This window comes from Lupinus angustifolius, chromosome LG20 (assembly GCF_001865875.1).
Source record: "Lupinus angustifolius cultivar Tanjil chromosome LG20, LupAngTanjil_v1.0, whole genome shotgun sequence".
Classification (NCBI taxonomy): domain Eukaryota; kingdom Viridiplantae; phylum Streptophyta; class Magnoliopsida; order Fabales; family Fabaceae; genus Lupinus; species Lupinus angustifolius.
The window spans coordinates 8,488,116-8,513,436 of NC_032028.1; the positions used below are offsets into that span (position 1 = coordinate 8,488,116).

The 25,321-nt window shown below is 33.0% G+C and overlaps 2 protein-coding genes across 7 annotated transcripts; one reads left to right on the forward strand and one right to left on the reverse strand.

Moving 5' to 3' along the window:
- Positions 12,688–22,345, forward strand: LOC109336328 (putative E3 ubiquitin-protein ligase LIN-1). Of its 6 annotated transcripts, none has more exons than XM_019572856.1 (18): positions 12,690–13,210; positions 13,701–14,629; positions 14,818–14,887; positions 14,993–15,349; positions 15,474–15,559; positions 15,688–16,076; positions 17,615–18,503; positions 18,982–19,126; positions 19,217–19,474; positions 19,565–19,874; positions 19,960–20,084; positions 20,169–20,288; positions 20,380–20,505; positions 20,908–21,030; positions 21,117–21,227; positions 21,496–21,639; positions 21,737–21,985; positions 22,089–22,345. In XM_019572856.1, the coding sequence occupies exons 1-18, from the start codon at positions 13,148–13,150 to the stop codon at positions 22,104–22,106; spliced, it is 4,512 nt and encodes a 1,503-aa protein (XP_019428401.1). In that variant the 5' UTR covers positions 12,690–13,147; the 3' UTR covers positions 22,107–22,345. The 6 variants fall into 6 exon arrangements, with proteins under 6 accessions (XP_019428406.1, XP_019428401.1, XP_019428402.1 ...); XM_019572857.1 differs by having other exon boundaries at positions 14,827–14,887; XM_019572858.1 differs by having other exon boundaries at positions 12,690–13,144.
- Positions 22,535–25,321, reverse strand: LOC109336329 (mitochondrial uncoupling protein 3). The gene is made up of 3 exons (XM_019572862.1): positions 25,082–25,321; positions 23,820–24,203; positions 22,535–23,349 (listed from the first exon to the last, which is right to left on the reverse strand). Exons 2-3 carry the CDS (start codon positions 24,192–24,194, stop codon positions 22,807–22,809), a joined length of 918 nt encoding a protein of 305 aa, XP_019428407.1. The 5' UTR covers positions 24,195–24,203; positions 25,082–25,321; the 3' UTR covers positions 22,535–22,806.

Here is a 25,321-nt window from a genome sequence, read left to right on the forward strand (position 1 = left end):
GAAGAAGCACAAATGGAGAACGCAACTATGATAATTGATTCATCAGTGAAAAAATAAGGGCGCTTTGAGTTGGTGTGGGTCTTGTGTATCAGGTTTGTTATTCCCTCAAACTTTATTTTAGATATAAAAATAATAACAATAAGAGTGTAAAATTTGAACGGTGTAAAGATTTATAACATGTACTCATTATCTATTATTTATTTATATTATTTTAAAAAAGAAATTAATAATAATTAAATATTAATAGTAAATGCGTATAAAAATTATATACACTTAATATATATATTTTTTCTTAAAAAGTATTTAAAAATAGTAATAGAAATAAATCCTAGATAATATATCGATTGAGTATAAATTTTTATATTAATAATATATATATATTACATTCTTTAATTATTATTAATCATACAAAAATAATATAAGATGTATCCATTCTCTATCAATCTTTTCACTAATTTTATTTGTGCAAAATCTACTCTTTTTGTTTAATTGAGAAATCTTGATGTGTGTTAGTCTAATATTTGATTACTTAATCATGGAATGCATTGGATTTTTAAATTCATCTCAATGTAGAAAACAAAATAATTAGAAGTCTCCAATTTTAAGGTTAAGTAAATTCTGAAGGAAAAAATAAGGATATTCCTTTTTTTCTTGCTTAAGGTATTTGTTTTTCAAATATCGTGGATTAGTCTAATTCATAGTATAATGGCTTTGCCGGTACATGAATCTAGATTTACTTATCACAAAACCAACTCCTTTGTGATTATAACACAAATGTTTTAATTTCTAATGGCATAACTTTAGTTGTGAGAAAATAATTTTGTAATATGAAACTTATACGTGTTATGCTTCAAATTGATATGTCTATTTTATTGATCAATATTCAAAATTTGATTATGGGTGATTATCACACATTAAAAAATCATTCGTTTTATATTGCATGATTGTAGTAAAAAAAAATTGAAAAAAGTCAAAAGGTACTCATTTTTAAATTATTTGGTGGTTACTTTAACTAAAAATGGATATACTTTTTTGGTTTAAAAGTGAATGAGAGAAGTTAGAGAAAAAAAAAGATTTTGGATAGAGAGATAGTTTGAGAAATAGAATTTTATGAGCTGTTGGTAGAAGTGATATAAAAAATAATTTGAAGAGAAAAAAAGAAAGTTATTCCATACTAAACAATTAAACTGTTGAAAATAAAATAAGAATATTTTAATAAATGTATATATTTTGATTCATCATCACACTTTCTTCTCATTTTAGAGGCGAACACAAAAGTTTATGGATTTATTTTTCACTTATTTCTCCTCTATCTAAGTAGAGAAATGCAAACTTTCTTAATTTACACTGATTTTCACTCTATTAAAACTTTTCCAAAAAGAATATACTTTGTAAAAATGTGTAACCATATGCATAGGGAGATTTTGTTAAGATTGTAATTAGGATTTAATATGTATAGCCGATAGTGTAAGAAATTTTTATACTGTCAGTAAATAACCATCATTCATGTTACACATTGTTGACTCTAAAATAAAAGTAGTACAAATCGATGGATGATATGCTAACAGTGTAAAAAACTTTACATTGACATTACATAGATTTTAAAGAATTTAGGAGTGTCAAATCATAATTAAACATTTTGAGTAATTTTACTGATGGTCATCTAGAGATGTGAAAATGGACTATTCGAATGGGTTCGGGCTAAAAATCCTGAATACAATTTATGCATATTAAATTGTAGCCAAACTTGCTCTAAGCGGGTTGCAGGTTGTGACGAGCCGACCCGCATAATACTAAAAATATTTATCTAAATTTTAAGATATTTAATATATATATATTTGATATTAATGTATAACTTTTTTAACACATTTGTTATGCAATACAAACAAACTTATAGATATAGTGTCTTGTGTTTGAGTTAAGACATGATGGCAAGTCAACATATATGATTTTTAACATGATTCGTACTAAATATCTAATTTATATTGGACTCTTACTTCGTAACACAATATAATTTGTAACTTCACTTTACGATATTATCACTTTGGTTTATAATAATGGTAATATAAATTCAAGTTTAGAATGAATTTTATATGTCAAAGTATAATCATCGTCGTAATATATGATCTTACTCTATTAGTTTTGTTGTAAAAGTTAGTTTCTTTGTTATGTTTTTGTTGTAAAAGTTAGTTTCTTTATTATGTTTTTGTTGTAAAAGTTAAATCTAATTAAACACACAATTAAGAAAAGGAAAGTAGGATTTATATGGTTCATATTGAGTAAATTACACTGACATCCCTGAGTTTTAGTGAAATTACACAAATCACCTCTTATTTTTTTACACCTACACAACCCCTCATTTTTATATTTTCATTACACTAACCACTTATGCATGAAAATAAGTGTAGTATTTTAAACAAACGTTATAATAAATGCAATTAAGTTAAACAAAACATGAGATATTATGAAGGTAAGTTCAAATAATATACAAATCAATGTATCATTATTTTTTTGTTACAAAATGCATCAAAAATTCTAAAGAGATATTGTTTAAATCGCTCTTATACTATATCGTAACGAACCAAAAATAATAAATAGGTATTGACTCATATATTATTTAGATTTGTCTCCAAAATATAATATGTTTTGTTTACTTAAATTGCATTTATCACATTTTTTGTTTAAAAGATTACAATTATTTTTCGTGCAGGTGTGATTAGTGTAATGAAAATATAAAAATTATGGGTTTATGTAGGTGTAAAAAATGAAAGGTGATTTGTATAATTTCACTAAAACTCATTGGGTATCATTATAATTTACTCTTTAATGTTTCTTATTTGATTTGATACACTATTTTGTTATTATGCTAAAATGATATTATGCATAATAGGAAAAATAGTATAATACTTAACTTTATAATATTATTGTAATTTATAAATATTTATGTTATAACATTACTCTATTTTTTATTCAAAGTTCATAATATAATATTTATTATATATATTTTATTATAAGTTAGTTTGTAAGATAATCTATTAACAATATAATAAAAAAAACTCCCTCATGACATATGTCACTTTCTCCTTCCCTTCATGCCATATGTCACTTTCTCATTCCCTCATGCCACATGTCACTTTCTCCTTCCCTCATGTCACATGTCACTTTCTCTTTCCCTCATGTCACATGTCACTTTCTCATTCCCTCATGTCACATGTCACTTTCTCCTTACATTTTTTCCTTCATGTCACATGTCACCTCTTCCTCACATATTTTTCTTCATACTTTTTATATATTATTATATATTTTATATGTTAATAATAATTTAATATTAATTAGTGATTGGTTCATGTCGCTACCCCACTAAAATTGAGTGTTTACAACATCTATGTTTTGTTATGTTAAAAAGTAATAAATTGAAATCATTTTTCACATTCAAATTATTTCTTTATATTAATCTATCTATATAATTTAATGTTTACTATTAATCTAAGAATAATTATACTTTTTCACCTTATCAAAGTTTTTTGACATTTTTTGTACTGAATTTTAATATTACAGTTCAGATTCTTTGAATTTTAATTTTTTTCTATTAACAACATAATAAAAAAAACTTCCTTATGTCACATGTCAATTTCTCCTTACATTTTTTCCTTAATGTCACATGTCACCTCCTACTCACATTTTTTCCTTCCTACTTTTTATATATTTTATATGTTAATAATAATTTAATACTAATTGTAGAAAATTCAAATTAAAAATTATCAATTTATTTTTCTTATGTGCTTAAACATTTTTTATTATTTTGATTAAATTTATCATAAAAATATCTGTCATATCCTAACTTAGTGTGTTTTTAATTTATGAGTTATTTTCATACAATGATTATTAGCTAAAACATAATCAAATAAATAACATTTAATTATACAATATTTGAATGCTAAAAATATATTCAAATATTTATACGCAATGAACATTAATCTAAAATAAAACATAAACATTTAAGAGATATGCTAAAAAATCCTTATGACTTTATATGATACTTATAAACGTAATCACAAAAAGTATGATGCAAAAATAACTCCTTATATTTATAATTTTATATAGAGAATATAAAGGTGAGATATTATCCAATACAATTTGAATTTTATTTATTGAGTTATTTAAGAATCAAATATTTTCTATAATCACACTTTCAACAAATAAATGCTTATACAAACACATTTATAATTGTTAATATTCTACATATAAACTCAAAAATCAATGTTAATATTGCACCTATATGAATGGGAAATATAATGTTTCAATACATGATTTATTGATATTATAAAGTATATGTATATTATATTTGCATCATGCATAAACAAAGAAGCGACTCGTGCATGTGCACGGGTACCTAAGGCTTATTACCAAGCCAAATTCCCAAAATAGATTAAAAATATAAGGAAAAGCGGGTACCCCGAACTCGCTCGGGTAAGCCTAGCCCGAGCCCAATTTTAATATAGCTCGGTCGGGCCGAGCTAAAAAGCCCAAATTCAATAAAAAAAAGTACATAACATGGTATCAAACCCTATAAATTTTCGAACTTTAACGGACCGACCAAACCAACCCGACACATTTGACACCTCTATTTCATCCCTCTAATACTCGCATCTATATGCTTACAAACTTTGCACCAAATTTTTAGAATTACCATTATCCCCTTTCACAAAGCTTGCATAATTGCACTTTTTATTCACACAGCTACTCTTCATCTTCAACATATAATAATTGTACAGCTTGTTCATACACCCACTCTTCCTCTTCAATATTCATATATAAATGATGAACTATTAACTGCCAATTATGTTCCGGGAGCAACCATTAACACAGGTTCTTGTATCACTCACTCACAAGCCCAAACCGCAAATTCAAATGACTTTTTTCAAAATGTTTAGAACAAATTGAACAATCAAATTGCATATTTGAATTAATTCAAAACATATGAATCATTCAATAATAATATATAAAATTCATATATTATTTGTGTATACATTTTTTTTCTGAAGGTGATTGTACTTCATAGCATTTGTTAACTTCAATTAACGTTGTTACATTTGTGTGAGTATTGTTGCACTAGTTAAGTAAGGAGGGAATTAATATTGTTACATTTGATGAGTTCAATTATTTTGGTATTTTTTTAATCTTATATGACATGTTAAATGTAAGATTGATACCTACATAATAAATCTCAAAAGATTACATTAATCGATTGAATCGAATATCATGGAAAAAATGATGAAATTTAATCAAAATTGAGAGAGAAAATTGATTGAGTTATGTCAAATTTAAAAAGTTAAAAGAGATTGCCTGAATCAAATTTCAAGAATTAACTTAACAGGAAAACAAGTTCGTGGGTTATTCTAAATAAAATTATGAATGGATTCAATAGTTAATCAAATGTTTTATTCTAAAAGATATATGACTCGGTTTATTTATTTATTTTTTGAATTTTGAATGTAGTAAAGGTTTGAAAAACAACTTCTAAGGAAGCAAAACCAACCCTAATTTAATGAATAGTTTTTCAAAAACTCCCATTTAGGTGCCATAAAACGTGAAAGCTATCTTATTTTAATAAACTATTAAGCAATGAGCAGAATCCTAACCAAGAAAGCAAGGACAAGGATAAGGCTACCCTAACTGAGGGAATAAATGCCAGGCAGCAAGGCCAGATCATACGGGCAAGATGCATTGCTTCACAATTCTAAGTCAAATACTTTCAGCAACAACAACTTGTGGAGCAAGAAATAACCCTTTACTCATTCGTGATTTTCTTGTATTTAATCACATGTGCTATTGTATTAATCACATGTGTCTTTTACCTTTTGTTAGTTAGATTAGTTAAGTTGTTATTCTGTTTAGATTAGAGGAGTATAAAACTCCTTGGACTCATTGGTTTCAAGAATTGTATTCATTCATTATTCATTCAATAATATTCATAGTTAACTCAAATTCTTTTATCATATCTTCCATTCTTTCTCATTCATTTCACTTCATCATTTTTATGTTGCAAGAATCATTCTAGATTCTTGTTCTTTTCTTCATCAAAGATCTCTTTTTCGCATATGGTATCAGAGCTCTTTTGTACAAAAGAGCCCTGTTACATTCAATGGCATCCTTATTACCTTCAAATGGTGCACCAAGCCAAATGGTGTCATATGTACAAGACGCCAACTCTCCATACTATGTCCATCCATTAGAAAACTCATCAGTGGCCCTAGTATCTCCTCTATTAAATGGACAAAACTATCATCAATGGACAAGAGAAATGGAGGTAAGCCTTAGAATCAAGCAAAAGTTGCCCTTTGTAGATGGAACCATCATAATGCCTCTTAAGACAGATCCTATCTATCCAGCCTAGGAAAGAGCAAACACTATTGTCATATATTGGATAAATAGATTAGTATCACCAACTATATCATAAAGCATCATATGGATAAAGAAGGCATATGAAGTTTGGGATGAATTAAAGGAAAGGTTCTCATAAGGAAACCTATTTCGAATTGCTGAACTTCAAGAATCATTAGCAAATTTCAAACAAGGTGAATTAAACATCAACAATTACTTCACAGAAATCAAAACTTTGTGGGATGAACTGGACAACCTTAGGCCATTGCCCATATGCAATTGTGCAGATTCAACTATATGCACGACTGAAATTGGCTCAAGAAAGTGTTTTCATTAGCAAACATTAGTCATTCAACAAGAAACATAATTGTATGGGCAAGATTTATAGGTCAAAGTTGTGGCAGTTGCAGGAAATTGGAGAAGGGGATGACTATCAAGTAGAGGATCAAGTCTTGGAAGAAGACCTCCCAACTCTTTTGGAAGAGGATCATGGGGAAGAGGCACTAATGGAATCAAACACTGCACTCATTGTAAAAAGAATGGACATACAATGGAAACATGTTATAGACTTCATGGCTTTCCAGAAAAATTTTAGTTTACAAGAAATGAGCAAGTTAACTCAGTCTCAACCAACTCAATCAATCAAAAAGCTCAAAAGGAAGAGCAACAGATAAGCAACAACAAGAGTGATCAAGATGGCACTATCTTTGGGCTTAGTCAAAAACAATACCATGGATTGGTAAGCATGCTTCAACAGAACAATTCTATGGGAAACATACCAAAATAGGAAGATCACAATATTCAAAACGTAAGCAACATCCTTTCTGTAGCCACAACACATCATGAAGAAGAAAATGCAGGTAATCCTAGAACTTCACCTAAGAATACATCATGGATTTTGGATAGTGGAGCAACTGATCACATATGCTCCACCTTATCCTTATACTCAACACATTACAAAATTAGATCAGTAAGGATAAGATTACCCAACGGAAATCAAGTAGTAACTAATATATGTGGAACTATACTTGTGTTACAAGATTTAGTCATGCATAATGTTTTATATCTACCATCTTTTTCATATAACCTCCTATCTATTCCTAAGCTAGCCATGGATATTTCATGTACATTTTGTTTTAATGAATCTTGTTATGAAATTCAGAACAAGAATACTTTGAAGATGATTGGTACAACTAGGATCATCAATTGATTATATATACTAAAGGCTGCTACTTTTCATCACAAAGCAAATTCTTCTTGCATAGAACAAAATAACATCAATAACACTGAACTATGACATTTTAGGTTAGCCCATACTTCTGAACAATGTATGAATGCTCTTAAGAAACAATTTTCTTTCATTACTTTCATTAAGAACTATATCTGTGATGTATGCTTTGAAGCAAAACAGAAGAAACTTTCATTTCCAATTAGTAAAATTGTCTCTTTGCAAAGTTTTGATATTGTGCATGCTGATATTTGGGGTCCTTTTGCTATAACTTCTATACATGGCCATAAGTATTTCTTAACTATAGTATATGATTGTACAAGGTTCACTTGAATTTTCTTATTAAAGAATAAGTCTGAAGCATCATATGTTTTATAAAATTTTGTTACTTTAATTGAGAATCAATTTTCCAAAAGAATCAAGGTCATAAGAACAGATAATGGCAAAGAATTCTTGATGGAATCCTATTACTCTAACAAAGGGATTATCCATCAAACTAGTTGTGCCTATACTCCACAACATAATGGATTAGTGGAAAGAAAACATCAGCGCATGTTGAATGTAGTAAGAGCTCTACTAATTCAAAGTCAGGTACCAAAGGTAGATTGGTCATATGCTATTTTACACATTGTGCACATTATTAATTTTTTGCCTACACCTGTATTACTTGGAAAATCTCATTTTGAAAGCCTTTATGGAAAAATCCCTGATCTATAACATCTCAAAGTGTTTGGGTGTCACTGTTATGCTAGCACAATAAGTACTTCTAGATCCAAGTTTGATCCTAGATAATCCAAATGTATTTTCTTAGGTTGTAAGAATGGGACAAAAGGGTTTATTATTCTCAACCTGTCCACTAGAGCCCTACAAATCACTAGGAATGTTATGTTCTATGAGCTGATTTTTCCCTATAAAAGCAGAACAAATATTAGCAATAAGGGAAATAACATAGAAATCCCCTTACATGTGACTCATATGAAGATATGTTTCCCATTCCTCAATTAAGTCATGAACATGAAGTTCATAATACTAATGATCTTGAAGACACAGATCCTAATACTCTTATAAGTGATACACCTCATACAACTACCTCACAAGACAACAATTCCACCCCGAATCACAATAGAAGAAGTAATAGAGTGTCTAGGCCTCCCTCATACTTACATGATTACCATTATGCTCTTATCAGTAAAATTTAGCCCTATAGTTCTTCTAAGTACCCTATTTCATCTTACGTATCCTATGACAAGTTAACCCTTGCTCACAAGACTAGAATACTTTTTGTTAGCACTCACAGTGAACCTAACAGCTATAGTCATGCCATTTTTTATCCTCATTGGAAGGATGCTATCACTACTGAGTTGAAAGCCTTACAATTCAACAACACTTGGACCTTTACTGCCGTACCTGATGACAAGCATGCTATAGGCTGTAAATGGGTCTTTAAGATTAAATATAAGGCAGATGGAAGTGTGGAAAGGTACAAAGCTAGGCTTGTAGCAAAAGGGTATACTCAAACTCAAGGAATTGATTACATGGAAACTTTTTTTCCTGTTGTTAAGATTAGCACAGTCAGGCTTTTACTTGCCTTAGCATCTATTCACAAATGACATATTAAACAATTAGATGTAAACAATGTTTTTCTACATGGAAACCTTAATGAAATGGTGTTCATGACACCTCCTCTTGGTCTCACACCCTTGATCCCAAACTTGTGTGCAAACTTGAGAAATCCGTGTATGGTCTCAAACAAGCAAGTAGACAATGGTTCTCTAAACTATCTAATTTTCTGATCAAACAGGGATATACCAAATGCAAGGGAGATCACTCTTTATTTGTTCATTGGAAATCTAATATTTATGTCACCATTGTCCTTGTTTATGTAGATGATATAATCCTATCAGGAAACAACATTAATGATATAAACCATCTCAAACATCTTCTAGATCTCAGTTTTAAGAATAAAGACCTAGGAGACCTCAAATTCGTTCTTGGTTTTGAAATATCTCGAAATCATAGTGGTATTACAATGAACCAGAGGAAGTATGCTTTAGAAATCCTCTCTGATGTAGGGCTACATGGGTGCAAACCTTCAAGTACTCATATTGCACAAGACACTCACTCACATTAAGACATTAGTGGAGATTGTCATGACCCTCATGCTTATAGAAGATTAGTTGGTAGACTTATTTACTTGACAAATACTATACCTGATCTTACATTTTCTTTTCACCAACTGGCTCAATTCATGGCTAAACCTAGCAATTTCCATCAGCAGACAGCCATCAAGATACTAAGATATATTAAAAATTCTCCTACTTTAGGCCTCTTTTTCACTATTGATAATAAAGTCCAACTGCATGCCTATAGTGATAGTAATTGCGCCTCTTCCCAGACATAAGGAGGTCAATCTCTGGATATTGCATTTATCTTGGCAAATCCTTGATTTCTTGGAAATCCAAGAAGTAGAAAATGGTTTCTAGAAGCAGTTGTGAATCTGAATACAGGGCTATGGCCTTGACCTCTTGTGAGATCACTTGGCTCACTTATCTCATGGAAGATCTTCAACATTCTTACTCTAAAATTGCATTGTTATTGTGTGGTAATCAATTTGCTCTTCATATTGCCTCTAACCTTGTGTTTCATGAGATAACTAACCACATTAAAATTGATTGCCACACAGTTAGAGAGCAACATGTTATTGGCAAGATCAAACTAATGCATGTTCCTACTCATTTGCAGCTTGCAGATGCTCTAACTAAGGCTTTAGGACCAAAGGATTACTTATCTATCATTCCAAGCTTGGGCTGCTAAATATCTGCACCCCAGCTTGTGGTGGTGGTGGTGGTGGGGAGTATTAAGCAATGAGCAGAGTCCTAACCAAGAAAGCAAGGACAAGGCTAAGGCTACCCTGATCGAGGGAATAAATGCCAGGCAGCAAGGCCAAATCAGTTATGGGCAAGGTGCATTGCTTGACAATTCTAAGTCAAATACTTTCAGCAACAACAACTTGTGCAGCAAGAAATAACCCTTTACTCATTCTTGATTTGCTTGTATTTAATCACATGTGCTATTGTATTTAGTCACATGTGTCTTTTATCTTTTGTTAGTTAGATTATTTAAGTTGTTCTGTTTAGATTAGAGGAGTATAAAACCCTCTGGATTCTTGGTTTCAAGAATTGTATTCATTCATTATTCATTCAATAATATTTATAGTGAACTCAAGTTCTTTTATCATATCTTCCATTCTTTCTCATTCATTTCACTTCATCATTTTTCTGTTGCAAGAATCATTCTGGATTCTTGTTCTTTTCTTCCTCAAAGATCTCTTTTTCTCATATAAGCAGTTTTATAAATTTTCTATTTAGGCCAATTAGTCAATTTATCTTCGACTGCTCTTCTAGCTGATGGTACATGTTGTGGCACAGATTTATGGTCACCATTTCCAAAATCAAATCATATCAAAGTATTGGATTCCTTATTAATAGCAAGACCAAACACATTATTCGTCTTCATCTAGTAAATTGACCACATTCACTTCATGCTCAATTAATTATTGTTGGAATTGTTTGATTACGAGTGACATGGCCATAGTAGTAGCAAAGAACATGGATATCTTTTTATTTGACGTTATACTAGTGATCAACAATAAAAGCTCGAGGATCTACCTTATAAGGATATGCAATGCTGAAGCCATAGCTCGCAAAAAACTCTCGTCATAATAAATAAAGTATACTTAAACATTAGAAAGTAAATCCAAATAATGCATTGTTCTATTTATAGTTGTCATTGACTCAAATTTGGTACACTAGCAATGACTAAGTAGTGGCCAAAAATCATCCACCATTTCACTTTTGGTAATACTATCATGATCAACTTTCTGGTCAAGTTAACCATAAAGCGTATATATTGCTAGTTTTTTATGCTATCTAGTAAGGGGATTTTGTAGCTTTTTTATTCGAAAGAACAAAAATTGAAGCAACTTTGTAACTTTTAAAAAAGAAACTTAGTATCGTTTGAAAGTTAGGCCCTAGAAAACTCCAAAAACCATTAGCATCAAAATCACTAGGTCAACTTCAACCTATCCCCCAGACTTAATATCATGTATTTTTTGTAACAATTTCACAATAAGGAACTCTTGCTAGAAAGCACTATTTTTTTAATAATGTCATCATTAACTATGATCTTCAAAATAAGCTATCGAACCTCATTTGCTCCACACGAACCAAACCTTTTCACACGAGGTCCTCCTTTTTCCTAGTTGGAATATTCCAAAGAAGTTTATCTTAAAAAGAAAGGTGTTCTTTTATTTCTTTCACAACTCCTATCCAATCAATCTTATTTTTATCTATGATCTTACTAAAAAACAAAGCTCTTACTTTCTATAGCTCAACATGACTCAAACAACATTACATTTTAATCTACAATATTAACCTTTAAATTGAAGAGTTAAATTATATGCAATTTACTTCCCAACAACCTTCTAAATTAGGTAAAACATATGTGATGAGATAAAACATCTTTATGTTATTACATAAAAATATAGCTATCATGGCTTCACCCTTCACTCTTTACATTTATTGGTTCCATTCCGACGAAAACATGTCAGAAAGTAAAAATACATTAAAAGTTAGTATCTTAGAGGTGATGGTTTGATATGTTGTAGAGTTACGAGGATTGCTTCAATCCTTCAAATATGTTCAGTTCAAATCGAAAGGCCAATGTTTGGTGGTTTTTGTTATATAATATAGGTGACCAATCATTTATCAATAATAATCAATAATGAAAGCATAAAATAAGAACATTAACCTTTGGAGAATATAATAATATTGCATGTCTTGGTCCGCGCCTTGCTTCTGTCATTACAAATACCCAATGCCGGCACAGTCACCTACTCCTTGTTGTATCAGATTTTGTCTCATAAATTATTAATGAAACAAAAATAATAATAATATTAAAAATATAAATTTTTTAATTAACATAACATATCATATTTTTATTAGTGTGAAGAACGTATGAGACAAGATCTGGCTATCACCATTCCTACTTACAATCTTTTAGTCTTTTATTACCATAATAGAAACGTAGTTTTCTCTCTTTCTTTCATTCCTGATGTTTCTTCTTTTTGTTGCTGTAGTTGATATTGGGAAAAAATCTATTTGTAGTACTTGACTTGAACATGTTAGTATCACCATTCATTAACTCTATCTCCAATAGAATCTTCTTCTTTCATCTACACTGAAAAGTCAAAACGTGTCGTTAAGTTGTGGTTTCAGACTTTGAATTGTTCAACATTGCAAAATCACTGTGTGTGCACCACCACCATCATTTATCGTCACATGCTCCAGCATGTCATTGTCATGTAACACCCTCATCAGCAAGACAGCATCACAAGCCTATGACAGAGGCAACTAATGAAGGATCAGAGAAGAAAACTGTAGTGGGTGGTGGAAGAGGAATAAGGGAATAAGGAAATAAGGTCAAAGACCTAATCTTTTTGGAAAATCCTCATCTGGGGTAATTAGATTCTGGGTAATGGTTTTAAAATGGAGGTTTAACTTTTCTGCTGTTTTAGTTGGTCAACATGCATGCACATTCGTAGATTTTTTTCCAGATAGGGATAGATTATCCAGTGTTCTATGACAAAAATAGTTGTTTGATAAGGCTTGGTATAACACTATAACCCTTAAAGGCCTTAATGCTTTCTTTTCATAGTTCTTATAGTAGAAATGTTAACTCCAGTTTTGTAATCGTCAAGCTTGGGGAATTCATTTCCTGTACGTGTTACTACATTAGGTTCTGCTTGTGCTTAAAATGATACGTTTTTGTGGTTAAAAGTTTCGATTTATAGAAATAAGGTCGGTACTTGGTACTAAAAAAATACTGGTGTACCAAGAAGAAGTTTAGTGCGTAAATGATGGATAATGCTATGTACTGAAATCACCTTATAGGGTTCTAATTATCTGACAAAACCTCTGGTATTCTTTTGATATTAGATTGAAAATGTTAAGTTTGATAGATTCTTTTTTTCTATTCCCTACTTTGAAAGAGCTCCATTAAGATTCTTTATTGTTATTGCGCCCGACAGATGGCAGGAAAATTCATATTCACAATGGATCAGAAGGATATAACTAGATTCTTAACCAAAACGATAGATAGTTTCATTCAGGATCGGTTAATCAACAAAGAGCAAAGAATCGAACACAAAGAACAGTGTGCAGAGAGGTTAGCAGCTAAAGATGGAAGTTCTGACAAAGACACTGAGGTGGAGTACTCTGATCAAGCAGTAATAGCAAATCTGGATTGGGGTATTGAAGCCCTTGAAGAAGCTATCAGTACCTACAATATGGAAACCAAGCTTGCTCGGCTTGATCACGCTGAGAAGATGTTGCAAGTGTGTGCAATGTTGAATCCTAAGCAAAAAACTGCTGGAGTTCCAAACTTCTATCTCTCAGCTTGGGCACACCTAAATCTATCCTACTTATGGAAGTTGAGGAGCAATACACAAAATTGTATTTTTCATGCTCTTGAGATGTTCATAGTTGATCCTTTTTTCTCTCGGGTTGATTTCGCTCCTGATCTATGGAAAACTCTGTTTCTTCCCCACATGAGCTCCATTGTAGGGTGGTATTCCGAGGAAAGACACAAACTTATGATGGAAGTGGTATCTGGCTCTGCTAATTTGTCCTTTACAGCTGACTTAGATCAAGTTTTCAATGAGTCTTTGGTATCGTCCATGAGGCCACACCAACTAGATAAATTGCAAAAGCTGGACCAGCTTTATGGAGAATCATTGAATGAGAACACAAGGCTATATGCAAAGTACTATAAGGATTGCATGAACTCTGATTCCACCTCAGGTAAGAAGGTTTCTATGTTGCCAATTGCTGAGCCCCCAATGACTCCTTTACATGAGTTGAGCCTATCTATTCCCGATTACATAAAATTTGGTCCGATTTTGCCCAAGAGTGCTGGCTTTTCTTCGACATCAATTCCTAAAGATATTGTAAATGAAAGGTTAGAGTCCCTACATAGATTTTGAATTCTTTGATATTATACTCACATGCCTGTTTGTGTCGTGCATTTGCTTGTGTTTCATTATTTGTTCCAACAAAGTTTGTTATATTGGTCATCTTTTTATGAAAGTTCAATGTGTACTTTATTTTATTTGAGCGTAATAACGCCTGAGTTTTTTGGATGCTGAGTTTCAACAGAGAGAATTCAGCTTCCAGCCATTCAAAGAAGGCAGAGAAATCATCTACGTTGGGTGCTAAGGTGATATAAATTTATCTATATGCTGGTTGCTAATGAAATAGCTTTAGACGCATAAATTTAGAATAGCATGTGTATATAGACCGTATGATAGTTTATCATATGCAGGAGAACATCATTGAAGAGAATGAAAATTATTCAGAATCTGAGCTTGATGGTGTATCTGTGGATTCTGATAACAAAAATAATATTTTCTCACCTGAAAAGAAGATGATCAAGGATGAGTATATGGAACCAAATTCATCAAACCAGAAGAATCAAATATATTCTCCTAATCTCTCTCCCTTGGATTCCCGAAGAACTTCTCTCGATAATTCATCTACAAATCCTGACTTAAGTAGTAAAAGAGAACCCAAGATTTTGCGCTCGCTGTCTAGTCGTTTTCGGGATTCAGCTATTTCTGATTTAACTTTATCTCCAGACATGAGCTCTGATCACATTTTCAACTCTGACAATGATGTGATGGTATGCCTCATATATGATCTGTATAATCATATTTATTAATTACTAGTAAATTGTTTTATTGTTATTATTAGGCATGAATACTATTTTTTTCAGTTCAAGGATGTAATAGTTCTTTGGAATATAGGTCTTCAGGAACAATCAGCGGAAAAACTATAACCATACACCAAGTATGAATCATGACAATGATAATAGCCTAATACTAAATGACAGGTAACAAGCACTTTTATTTTTAATAATGTTCTGTTCTAGGATGCTCCCATAGCTTTTAAGCATATCATTGGATTTATGATAAGAGTTAACATTTCCCAACTAATGTTAAAATGTCTTCTCATTTTCAGCTCCATTTGTGAAAGTGATGACGGATATCAGGGCTGCATTTCATTGCCAAAATTAGAGAAGCCGACTAGTGGATCAAAACCACCGAAAGATTTTGTTTGTGCGATAACAGGTCAGATATTTTGCGATCCTGTCACCCTTGAAACAGGCCAGACGTATGAAAGAAAAGCAATTCAAGAGTGGCTCAGAACAGGAAACACAACATGCCCCATCACACGACAGCCTCTATCTGCTAGTGCATTACCCAAAACAAACTATGTTTTGAAGAGATTGATAACATCATGGAAAGAAAAGCATCCTGAACTAGCTCAGGAATTATCAAATGCTGACACACCAAGGAGTTCTTCTTTATCTCCCTTCGCAAAAGACATCCCGATGCACTCCATTATAGGTACAGAAGATTCACCACATCAAAAGAACAAAGGAGACTGTAATAAACAAAATTCTTCGACATCAATTCCTAAAGATATTGTAAATGAAAGGTTAGAGTCCCTACATAGATTTTGAATTCTTTGATATTATACTCACATGCCTGTTTGTGTCGTGCATTTGCTTGTGTTTCATTATTTGTTCCAACAAAGTTTGTTATATTGGTCATCTTTTTATGAAAGTTCAATGTGTACTTTATTTTATTTGAGCGTAATAACGCCTGAGTTTTTTGGATGCTGAGTTTCAACAGAGAGAATTCAGCTTCCAGCCATTCAAAGAAGGCAGAGAAATCATCTACGTTGGGTGCTAAGGTGATATAAATTTATCTATATGCTGGTTGCTAATGAAATAGCTTTAGACGCATAAATTTAGAATAGCATGTGTATATAGACCGTATGATAGTTTATCATATGCAGGAGAACATCATTGAAGAGAATGAAAATTATTCAGAATCTGAGCTTGATGGTGTATCTGTGGATTCTGATAACAAAAATAATATTTTCTCACCTGAAAAGAAGATGATCAAGGATGAGTATATGGAACCAAATTCATCAAACCAGAAGAATCAAATATATTCTCCTAATCTCTCTCCCTTGGATTCCCGAAGAACTTCTCTCGATAATTCATCTACAAATCCTGACTTAAGTAGTAAAAGAGAACCCAAGATTTTGCGCTCGCTGTCTAGTCGTTTTCGGGATTCAGCTATTTCTGATTTAACTTTATCTCCAGACATGAGCTCTGATCACATTTTCAACTCTGACAATGATGTGATGGTATGCCTCATATATGATCTGTATAATCATATTTATTAATTACTAGTAAATTGTTTTATTGTTATTATTAGGCATGAATACTATTTTTTTCAGTTCAAGGATGTAATAGTTCTTTGGAATATAGGTCTTCAGGAACAATCAGCGGAAAAACTATAACCATACACCAAGTATGAATCATGACAATGATAATAGCCTAATACTAAATGACAGGTAACAAGCACTTTTATTTTTAATAATGTTCTGTTCTAGGATGCTCCCATAGCTTTTAAGCATATCATTGGATTTATGATAAGAGTTAACATTTCCCAACTAATGTTAAAATGTCTTCTCATTTTCAGCTCCATTTGTGAAAGTGATGACGGATATCAGGGCTGCATTTCATTGCCAAAATTAGAGAAGCCGACTAGTGGATCAAAACCACCGAAAGATTTTGTTTGTGCGATAACAGGTCAGATATTTTGCGATCCTGTCACCCTTGAAACAGGCCAGACGTATGAAAGAAAAGCAATTCAAGAGTGGCTCAGAACAGGAAACACAACATGCCCCATCACACGACAGCCTCTATCTGCTAGTGCATTACCCAAAACAAACTATGTTTTGAAGAGATTGATAACATCATGGAAAGAAAAGCATCCTGAACTAGCTCAGGAATTATCAAATGCTGACACACCAAGGAGTTCTTCTTTATCTCCCTTCGCAAAAGACATCCCGATGCACTCCATTATAGGTACAGAAGATTCACCACATCAAAAGAACAAAGGAGACTGTAATAAACAAAAAAGCAAAAGATTTATGCAGTTTGTTGTCTCAACATCTCCAACCAGTGTTCTGTCTCAAGCTGCAGTTGAAACAATCATGAATTGCTTAAAACCTTACATTTCAACTCTATGTACATCAGAAAACTTGCAAGAATGTGAAAAAGCTGTAATGGAAATGGCCAAATTATGGAAGGATTCAAAGACTGATTCTCAGATTCTTTCTTATTTATCAAAGCCAACTATCATAAATAGTTTAGTGGAAATACTTTCAGCTTCAATGAGTAGAGAAGTTCTGAGAACATCAATTTATATTCTCTCCGATCTAATTTCTGCTGATGAAAGTGTTGGAGAAACACTTCATAATCTGGATTCCGATTTCGATTGCATGACTACTCTACTTAAGAATGGGTTGGCTGAGGCTGCCATACTAATTTACCAACTGAGACCAGTTTACTCTCAGCTCTCATCACATGAACTTATACCCTCCCTTGTCAAGGTGATCCAGGACAAAAATGAGGACTTGAATGATTTTCATTTAGCTTTGGGGCCCAAAGATGCTGCTATAGCAATTCTTGAGCAAATTTTGATAGGAGGGGATGAAAATAGAAGATCTCTTAATGCTTTGAATATCATTTCCGCAAATGGAATTCCAGCACTACTGAAGTATTTGGAGAAGATGGAAGGACGGAGGGCTATTATTTACGTACTTCTATGTTGTATGCAAGCTGAAAAAGGTTGCAAGAGCTCGATAGCAAGCGGAATTGAATTGTCTCCAGTTCTTGAATTATTTCATGCCGGAAATGATAGTGTGAGAGGCATATGTGTGGAGTTTCTCGCGGAACTGGTTCAATTGAATAGGTAAGATTGCAGCTCTCTTATGCAAGTGCGACCTTCCTTTCTCTTCAGTTATATACTCTAAAATGAAATATTAGTTGATCTGTTATAGTTTTCATCTTGTTCAATATTTTAGAGATGCATAATTGGAAGTGTAGTCGATGCTTTAATGAATCCTGTTAGAAAATGAGAGAAACTATATTCTTTCTCTTTTAAGAAGTGTCACATCTATGTTTGAAATTTACACGAAACTAGAGAATATATAGCAACAATAATAACATTCTTTTACCAGTAATAACTCAATTTAGGTGGGAACTTACAAACTTTTATAGAAATCAGCAAAGGTATACCTTAATTTTTCCTTTTAGACACTCGCCACATTCTACAGCGGTATGCCTTTATTATATGAAAGTAAACAGTGATGGCATGCTTTGTAACAAAATGTACTCTTTGTACTAGTCCTTTTCCATCACAATTCCAAGTATTTTTTATGGTGTTATAGAAGGACATTCAGCAACCAGATATTACAGATAATCAAGGATGAAGGAACATTTAGTACGATGCATACATTTCTCGTATATCTTCAGATGGCTCCAATGGAGCATCAACTTGCAGTTGCCAGTCTTCTTCTTCAGCTTGATCTTCTGGTTAGTCTTTCGAAGTTAATTTCTAGGTACTTAAATGTTATTTATTCTTCCTATCACCTCAATATATTTTTATTCTCAACAAATCTTCAGGTTGAGCCGCGAAAGATGAGCATTTACAGGGAAGAAGCTGTAGAAACATTGATTGAAGCACTTTGGCAAAAAGATTTCTCCAAAAATCAAATAAAGGCTTTAGATTCTTTACTATTTCTTATTGGATATGTCACTTCCTCGGGAAAGTCATATGCCGAAGCTTGGTTGCTCAAGATTGCTGGATTTGATCAACCTTATAATGCTTTAATGGAGGCCGGGCAGTTGGGGGAATTTGACAATGATATGATCGAAACAATGGTTTGAGGCTATGTGCCATTTTGATTATTCTTTTGAATTTTTGTTGATAGTTGATAATTCTCCATACTAATGTGATTTTTTCTTACATAGGAGGATGAAAAGAAGGCTCTGAACTCTTGGCAGAAAGGGATAGCTTTTGTACTTTGTAACCATGAAAACGGTTCGATATTTAAAGCTTTAGAAGAATGCTTAAGGAGTAATTCCGTAAATATAGTAAAATCTTGCCTTGTTCTTGCCACATGGTTGACACACATGCTCTCTACTCTTCCCGAAACCGGTATAAGGGAAGTTGCTCGCAAATCCTTGCTTCATGCACTTATAAATGTCCTCCACTCATCCAAGAACTTGGAGGAAGTAATACTGGCTACCCTATCTTTGAAGGCTTTCCTTAATGATCCATGTAGGTTTTTTTGTAATGGTTCTAGACTTTATCTGTGTGTTCAATCAAACACAGGAGTCCTAAACTGAAAACCTTGATGTTTCAGTTGCTCATGAAGCACTTGGAGTTTATGCTAAAAGCATCTATAGAACCTTGAGGAAGCTGAGGAAATATTCAGTGGTGGCAGTTGATATTATGAAGGTCTTACTAAACTTAAAATCTGTTGATATGGTGAGTGGAATGGTGATATGGGATATGGTTCATTTCATCTAAAATTTAGTGTAGAAAAGTAACCATTTTAACTCTATTTTATAGACAGAGTTGTGGAGTTGTAAAGAAGTTGTTGAGTTAGATTTGAGCTCAAATGGAGAGGTTCTTTCTTTGCTTTATCTGAATGGTCAAGTCTTAAGTGGACACTCTGATGGAACAATCAAGGTAGTGTCCTAAACATTTGAAACAATGTGGTTATGTGTGTCTCCGTGTCTCGCCGTCTGTCTAACATTATCACTTGATATCTTGCTACCAGTTATGGGATTCAAGGAAGAGAGTGCCAAGAATAATTCAAGAAACTCATGAGCACACAAAAGCTGTAACATCTCTCTGTTCTTCCGGTGATAGACTATACAGTGGCTCCTTAGACAAAACCATCCGGGTAAACTATCTTCTGGTGTCCCAAGAAAAAGTGGTTTGATACTTGGGTAACCAAAATTCTTAATGTTTCTAAGATTTTATGTGCTGAGTGGATCTTATAATAGGCAATGGCATGTTTAGATCTTTCATCTGCTAAGACCTGTTTATGAACTGAAAAAAAACACTGCCCTTTCCCCCATAATGGAATAAAGGGTAGTTTCCCATATAGCTAGATTTGTTCCTAATGTTTACTGGTATAAACAAATAGAAATGAGTATGCATTACCATTACATAGCAAAAGCTGTGCATTCTTATATACTTACCTTAATGGTAGAAGAGTGATTCTATTAACTTCATATTAATACTTAGTAACTTACCTTTATGTTAACTTCTCAAATTACTTCTTGCATTTTCTTTTGTACAGGTTTGGATGATTAAACCTGATGAAATTATATGTATTGATGTTCATGACGTTAAAGAGGCAGTGTATGTGTTGACAGCTAATGCTAAATTGGCATGCTATGTATCTCAAGGAACTGGAGTTAAGGCAAGGCTAATATGTTACTTGAACAACTCAAATAGAAATACAAGTTTCATCATAAGATTAAAATCAGTAAAATTTGGATGTTGCAGGTTTATAATTGGTCAGATACTCCAAAGCTCATCAATTTCAACAAATATGTGAAATGCCTTGCCATTGCTGGGGACAAATTATATTGTGGATGTTCTGGATACAGCATCCAGGTAAACATCTCTCTCTCTGCATTGTTTCATGTAAACTAACCAAAAGTGATTCCTTAAGGGTTCGTTTGCTAGTTGGGTTTTTGAGGGGAAAGAATGACAAAAGAAGGCTTTAGAGCCCTCTTAGAGTTTATTTCATGGCACCTAAGTCTTACATTTCTCTTTTTTGCCCTCCAAAACTCAACTCGCAAACGGACTCTAAGAGTTAAAATCATCATGTTCTTCAAATTGTCCTTCTTTCTTAAAAAATTGTGGGGGTAAGTAATTGCAGGAGGTTCACTTGTCAAATTATACATCAATTTCATTCTTCTCTGGCACAAGAAAATTGTTGGGAAAACAAACCATACATTCCCTTCAAATTCATGACGGTTTCCTCTTTGCTTGTGGCTCTTCTGTTGATTCAACTGCAGGAAAGGTAAATGCCACTTGCAAGTTCTATAGAGGTTATTGTCATTTACATACACATAGGAATCCTTGCTTTCTAAACTAACTTTTCCTTCAATTGATGTAAGGTATTTTCACTCTCCACAAAAATGGTGGTAGGATCACTCTTGACTGGATTTGACATCCATCGTGTAGCGATAAACAGTGACTTCATATTTGCTGGTACAAAATATGGGACCATTGAAGTTTGGCTGAAAGATAAGTTAACCCAAGTTGCTTCCATCAAAATGGCTGGTGGTCACACAAAAATCACATCACTAGTATCAGATGCTGATGGTATGATGCTTTATGTTGGTTCTTCTGATGGCAAAATCCAGGTTAGGCCTTGATCAAGTGATCATTACAGCATTCATGTTATGATGTCAGAAACCTAAGTTGTTTCTTTCCCAGTAACTCATTTTCTCCATGAACTTGTTGCAGGTTTGGGCTTTGGATTAAGCACAATAAGTGGACAAGTATAGTGCCCATTATGCTACATTTAAATGAATTGTTGATGAGTTTTTCCTATTTGAGTACCAAATCTGTTCATGAATGGCAGAGGAAACAAATACAACATGCATACGTGGATGATAAAAACCTATCAATTTAAAAATTACAAGACATGATGGTTGTTATACAACACAAAACCAATATGAAATTTTAACATAAGAACATCAATCATAACTATTGTTTAAAAGTTAGCATGGCTAATTATAATCATGAATATATTAAAATAATATCATTTATTACATTATTGTTACATCCCCATTTGTATGGGTATAGACTATAAAGCTTAAAAAATACACCTAGTTCAACAATAACTATTCAGAAGTGCCCATATTTTCTAGAATGTGACTAACCTGGTAGCAAGTTGCACCAGCTTTATCCAATAATTTCAACTTTAGCATGATGCAACATCCTTCACAAATTGACTACAGTTTAATCCATAGTCCAGCCCCAGAGAATGAATTTGTATTTTTACCAAAAGTTGAAAAGGCAAAACTTGGAGGTAAAATGACAACATATAAAGGAATGTGAATAATAGTATATAAAGTTATAAACAGAAAAGATAAAGGTGTTTGGACTCTAGGGGCTGTGACTTTTGAATCAGTGATGAATGAAAGTCTGCTAATATAAATCAAAAAATGAAAATATTATATTAGAAAGAAGAGAGCCCTGCAATTTTTCTGAACTTCTCATAGGAAACCCAGAACACAAACTGCCATGGGCCAAGCCTTGCCCATGTGGGGAAGAACCCTTTCCACAATGCTCTTATTCCCTCAACTTTAGCCGTCTTTACCAAGCAATCAAAAGAGCTGCTATATAATACTTTCCCTTCATTTTTAGCAGACTGATTCATCATTCTAGTCTTCACGACATCAGCTGGACAACTTAACGAAGTTGCCGCAAGACCTGACATAGTGGAAGCTAATGTGTGTGCATAAACATTGTCCTCAGCTATCCTACTTTTAATAACAATTTGTTTAGCATGATCATAACAGGCTAATTCTCCCATGTTCACTAAGAAGGCTCTTTGGATATTAGGAAAAACACCCTTCCACAGTCCTCGAAAGCCTTCAGCTTGAACAATCTTGCTGAAAGCATCAAATGGCCCTGAATATCGAGGTTGAAGACCTTGGCTCATCAGACGGCCATCAGCTTGCATCCTTACCTTGACAAGATCAGCTGGGCTTGCTATAATCTGTACTACGAAGAGTAAATAATAGAACACTTTTATTTTCCAAGATAGGAATAAATTAAGGTGAATAGTTAGATAAAAACGTATAGTAAAAACTAGGATTATTGACTATTTAAAAAAAATGACAACTCAGTGCACGAGGCTCCCACCTATTAGGGTTTGGGAAGGACAAATATACATAGTCTTACCCTTGCAAGAGGAAAAAATGTTTCTAGGATTTGAACTCATGATATCCGCTTGTCGGGTTAAGGCAAAATACATTTACCCTCCCAGACCCCACCAGGTGTGACCCTTGTGCATTGGGCCTTCCTTTTTACCGACACTTACTTATCCATTAATTATAACATTGATGCTCAACATTTTCAATTGAGAAGGTACAAAAGTTTCCATTTCATAATATTCACTGAGAAAAATGACTAATAACAAGGATTCTTAAGAATGCACAACACATGCCAAGACCATGTAGTTCTCACCTGAGCTATGCAACCAGAGGTTCCACCAACAACGGCCTTGCTGATGATTGAGATTGATCCATTATCAGAAGAAACCACAGTCCTCAGATGCTCATACCCGACAATTCGAATAGGTGTGTAGAATAGGTGTCTAATAATTGCTGGAGACAAGCCCTTGTAAAGGCCAAGAGGACCTTGTTCGCGGATAATGTCTAAAGCTATTCGAAATGCACTCGTGGACCGGGTTGAGGAAAGCGACTCACCATGCAGTTGGAGCCTGGTCTTGATGAGATCTACTGGGAACGTCGTGGTCTCAGCCACCATTGCTGACATTGATGTCAGTAAGACCTTTGTGTGAGCATTATCAACTCCACCATGTTGATAGCCTGATTTCATGGCTAGTGGCTACAAAAACATATGAGAAAGAACTAACTCACTACAGATAAAAATGTAAAAGGATGATCTGAAAGAATTGTGGAAACCAGGAACAGGTGACAGTCGTGTTCTAAGTGAAGTCTTTTGGTTTTAATGATTCCTACACAGTGAGAGTGTTATTACGATCGGAAGCAATCATCTACAAACTCCAGCTTGCTATTTTACAGCACATGAAGTGGTTACTTTGAACCATCTTTGCATGAACAGAAACATGCATGTAAAATTGATATATGTATAGAAGATACCGAACCTAGGAAAAGCAGGATGAGCAGGAACCAAAAAAAACTGTCATGCCAAAGATTTTGCAGTATTCATACAAAATTCAAAGTTGCTTTGTTAAGTCAAGGAGGGTGAAATTATTATCAGTTCATAAATATTATGCATACTCATCAACATTGGTTAGGAAGATATTGTAAGTATTTCCAAATTTTGCTCTAAGGACAGAAACAAAATAAGATACAAAACTTCCATTTTGTGATATGCATTCAAATAAAACATTGTTGAACTTATGGTTTGATTCATCAAGCTAAATTCTAAATGACTAAGTTAAACAACAATGCCTAGCTTTGGAAAGTTTGAATCTTTTTCACTCTTACGTTTATTTTGAATGATTAGGATTAATAAGTCAATTGACAAATCCCTATAATAATTTTCTCCCAAATCCCAATAGCATGTAAACAATCAAAGTAAAGCTTTCATTTTGATATAGTTTTCAGTCATCAACAAACAGACCCGAAACAGAGCCACAAATCTTAATCACTTAACCACAGAACAAAATCAAAATCCACAATACCCATCTATGAATTCAGACATGATGGGGTATCACAATTAGATTGGGAAATTGTTACCTCGGCCAATTTGGAGAAATTGATAATCACAATATTCAACTCGTGCTCAGTGTATAAATTACATATACATTGAATTTGAGACAAGCTGTTTTTCACTCTGATGAATTTTATGATGTTTTCAAAAAGAAGGGAGCATCAAAGAACTTCGAAGTTACAAGAAATTTTGGATAATCAGAGATTGGGGGCAGTGACGAATCAATGAACTAACCTCTTTGGGCTGTGAAGAGAAGATTTCAATTT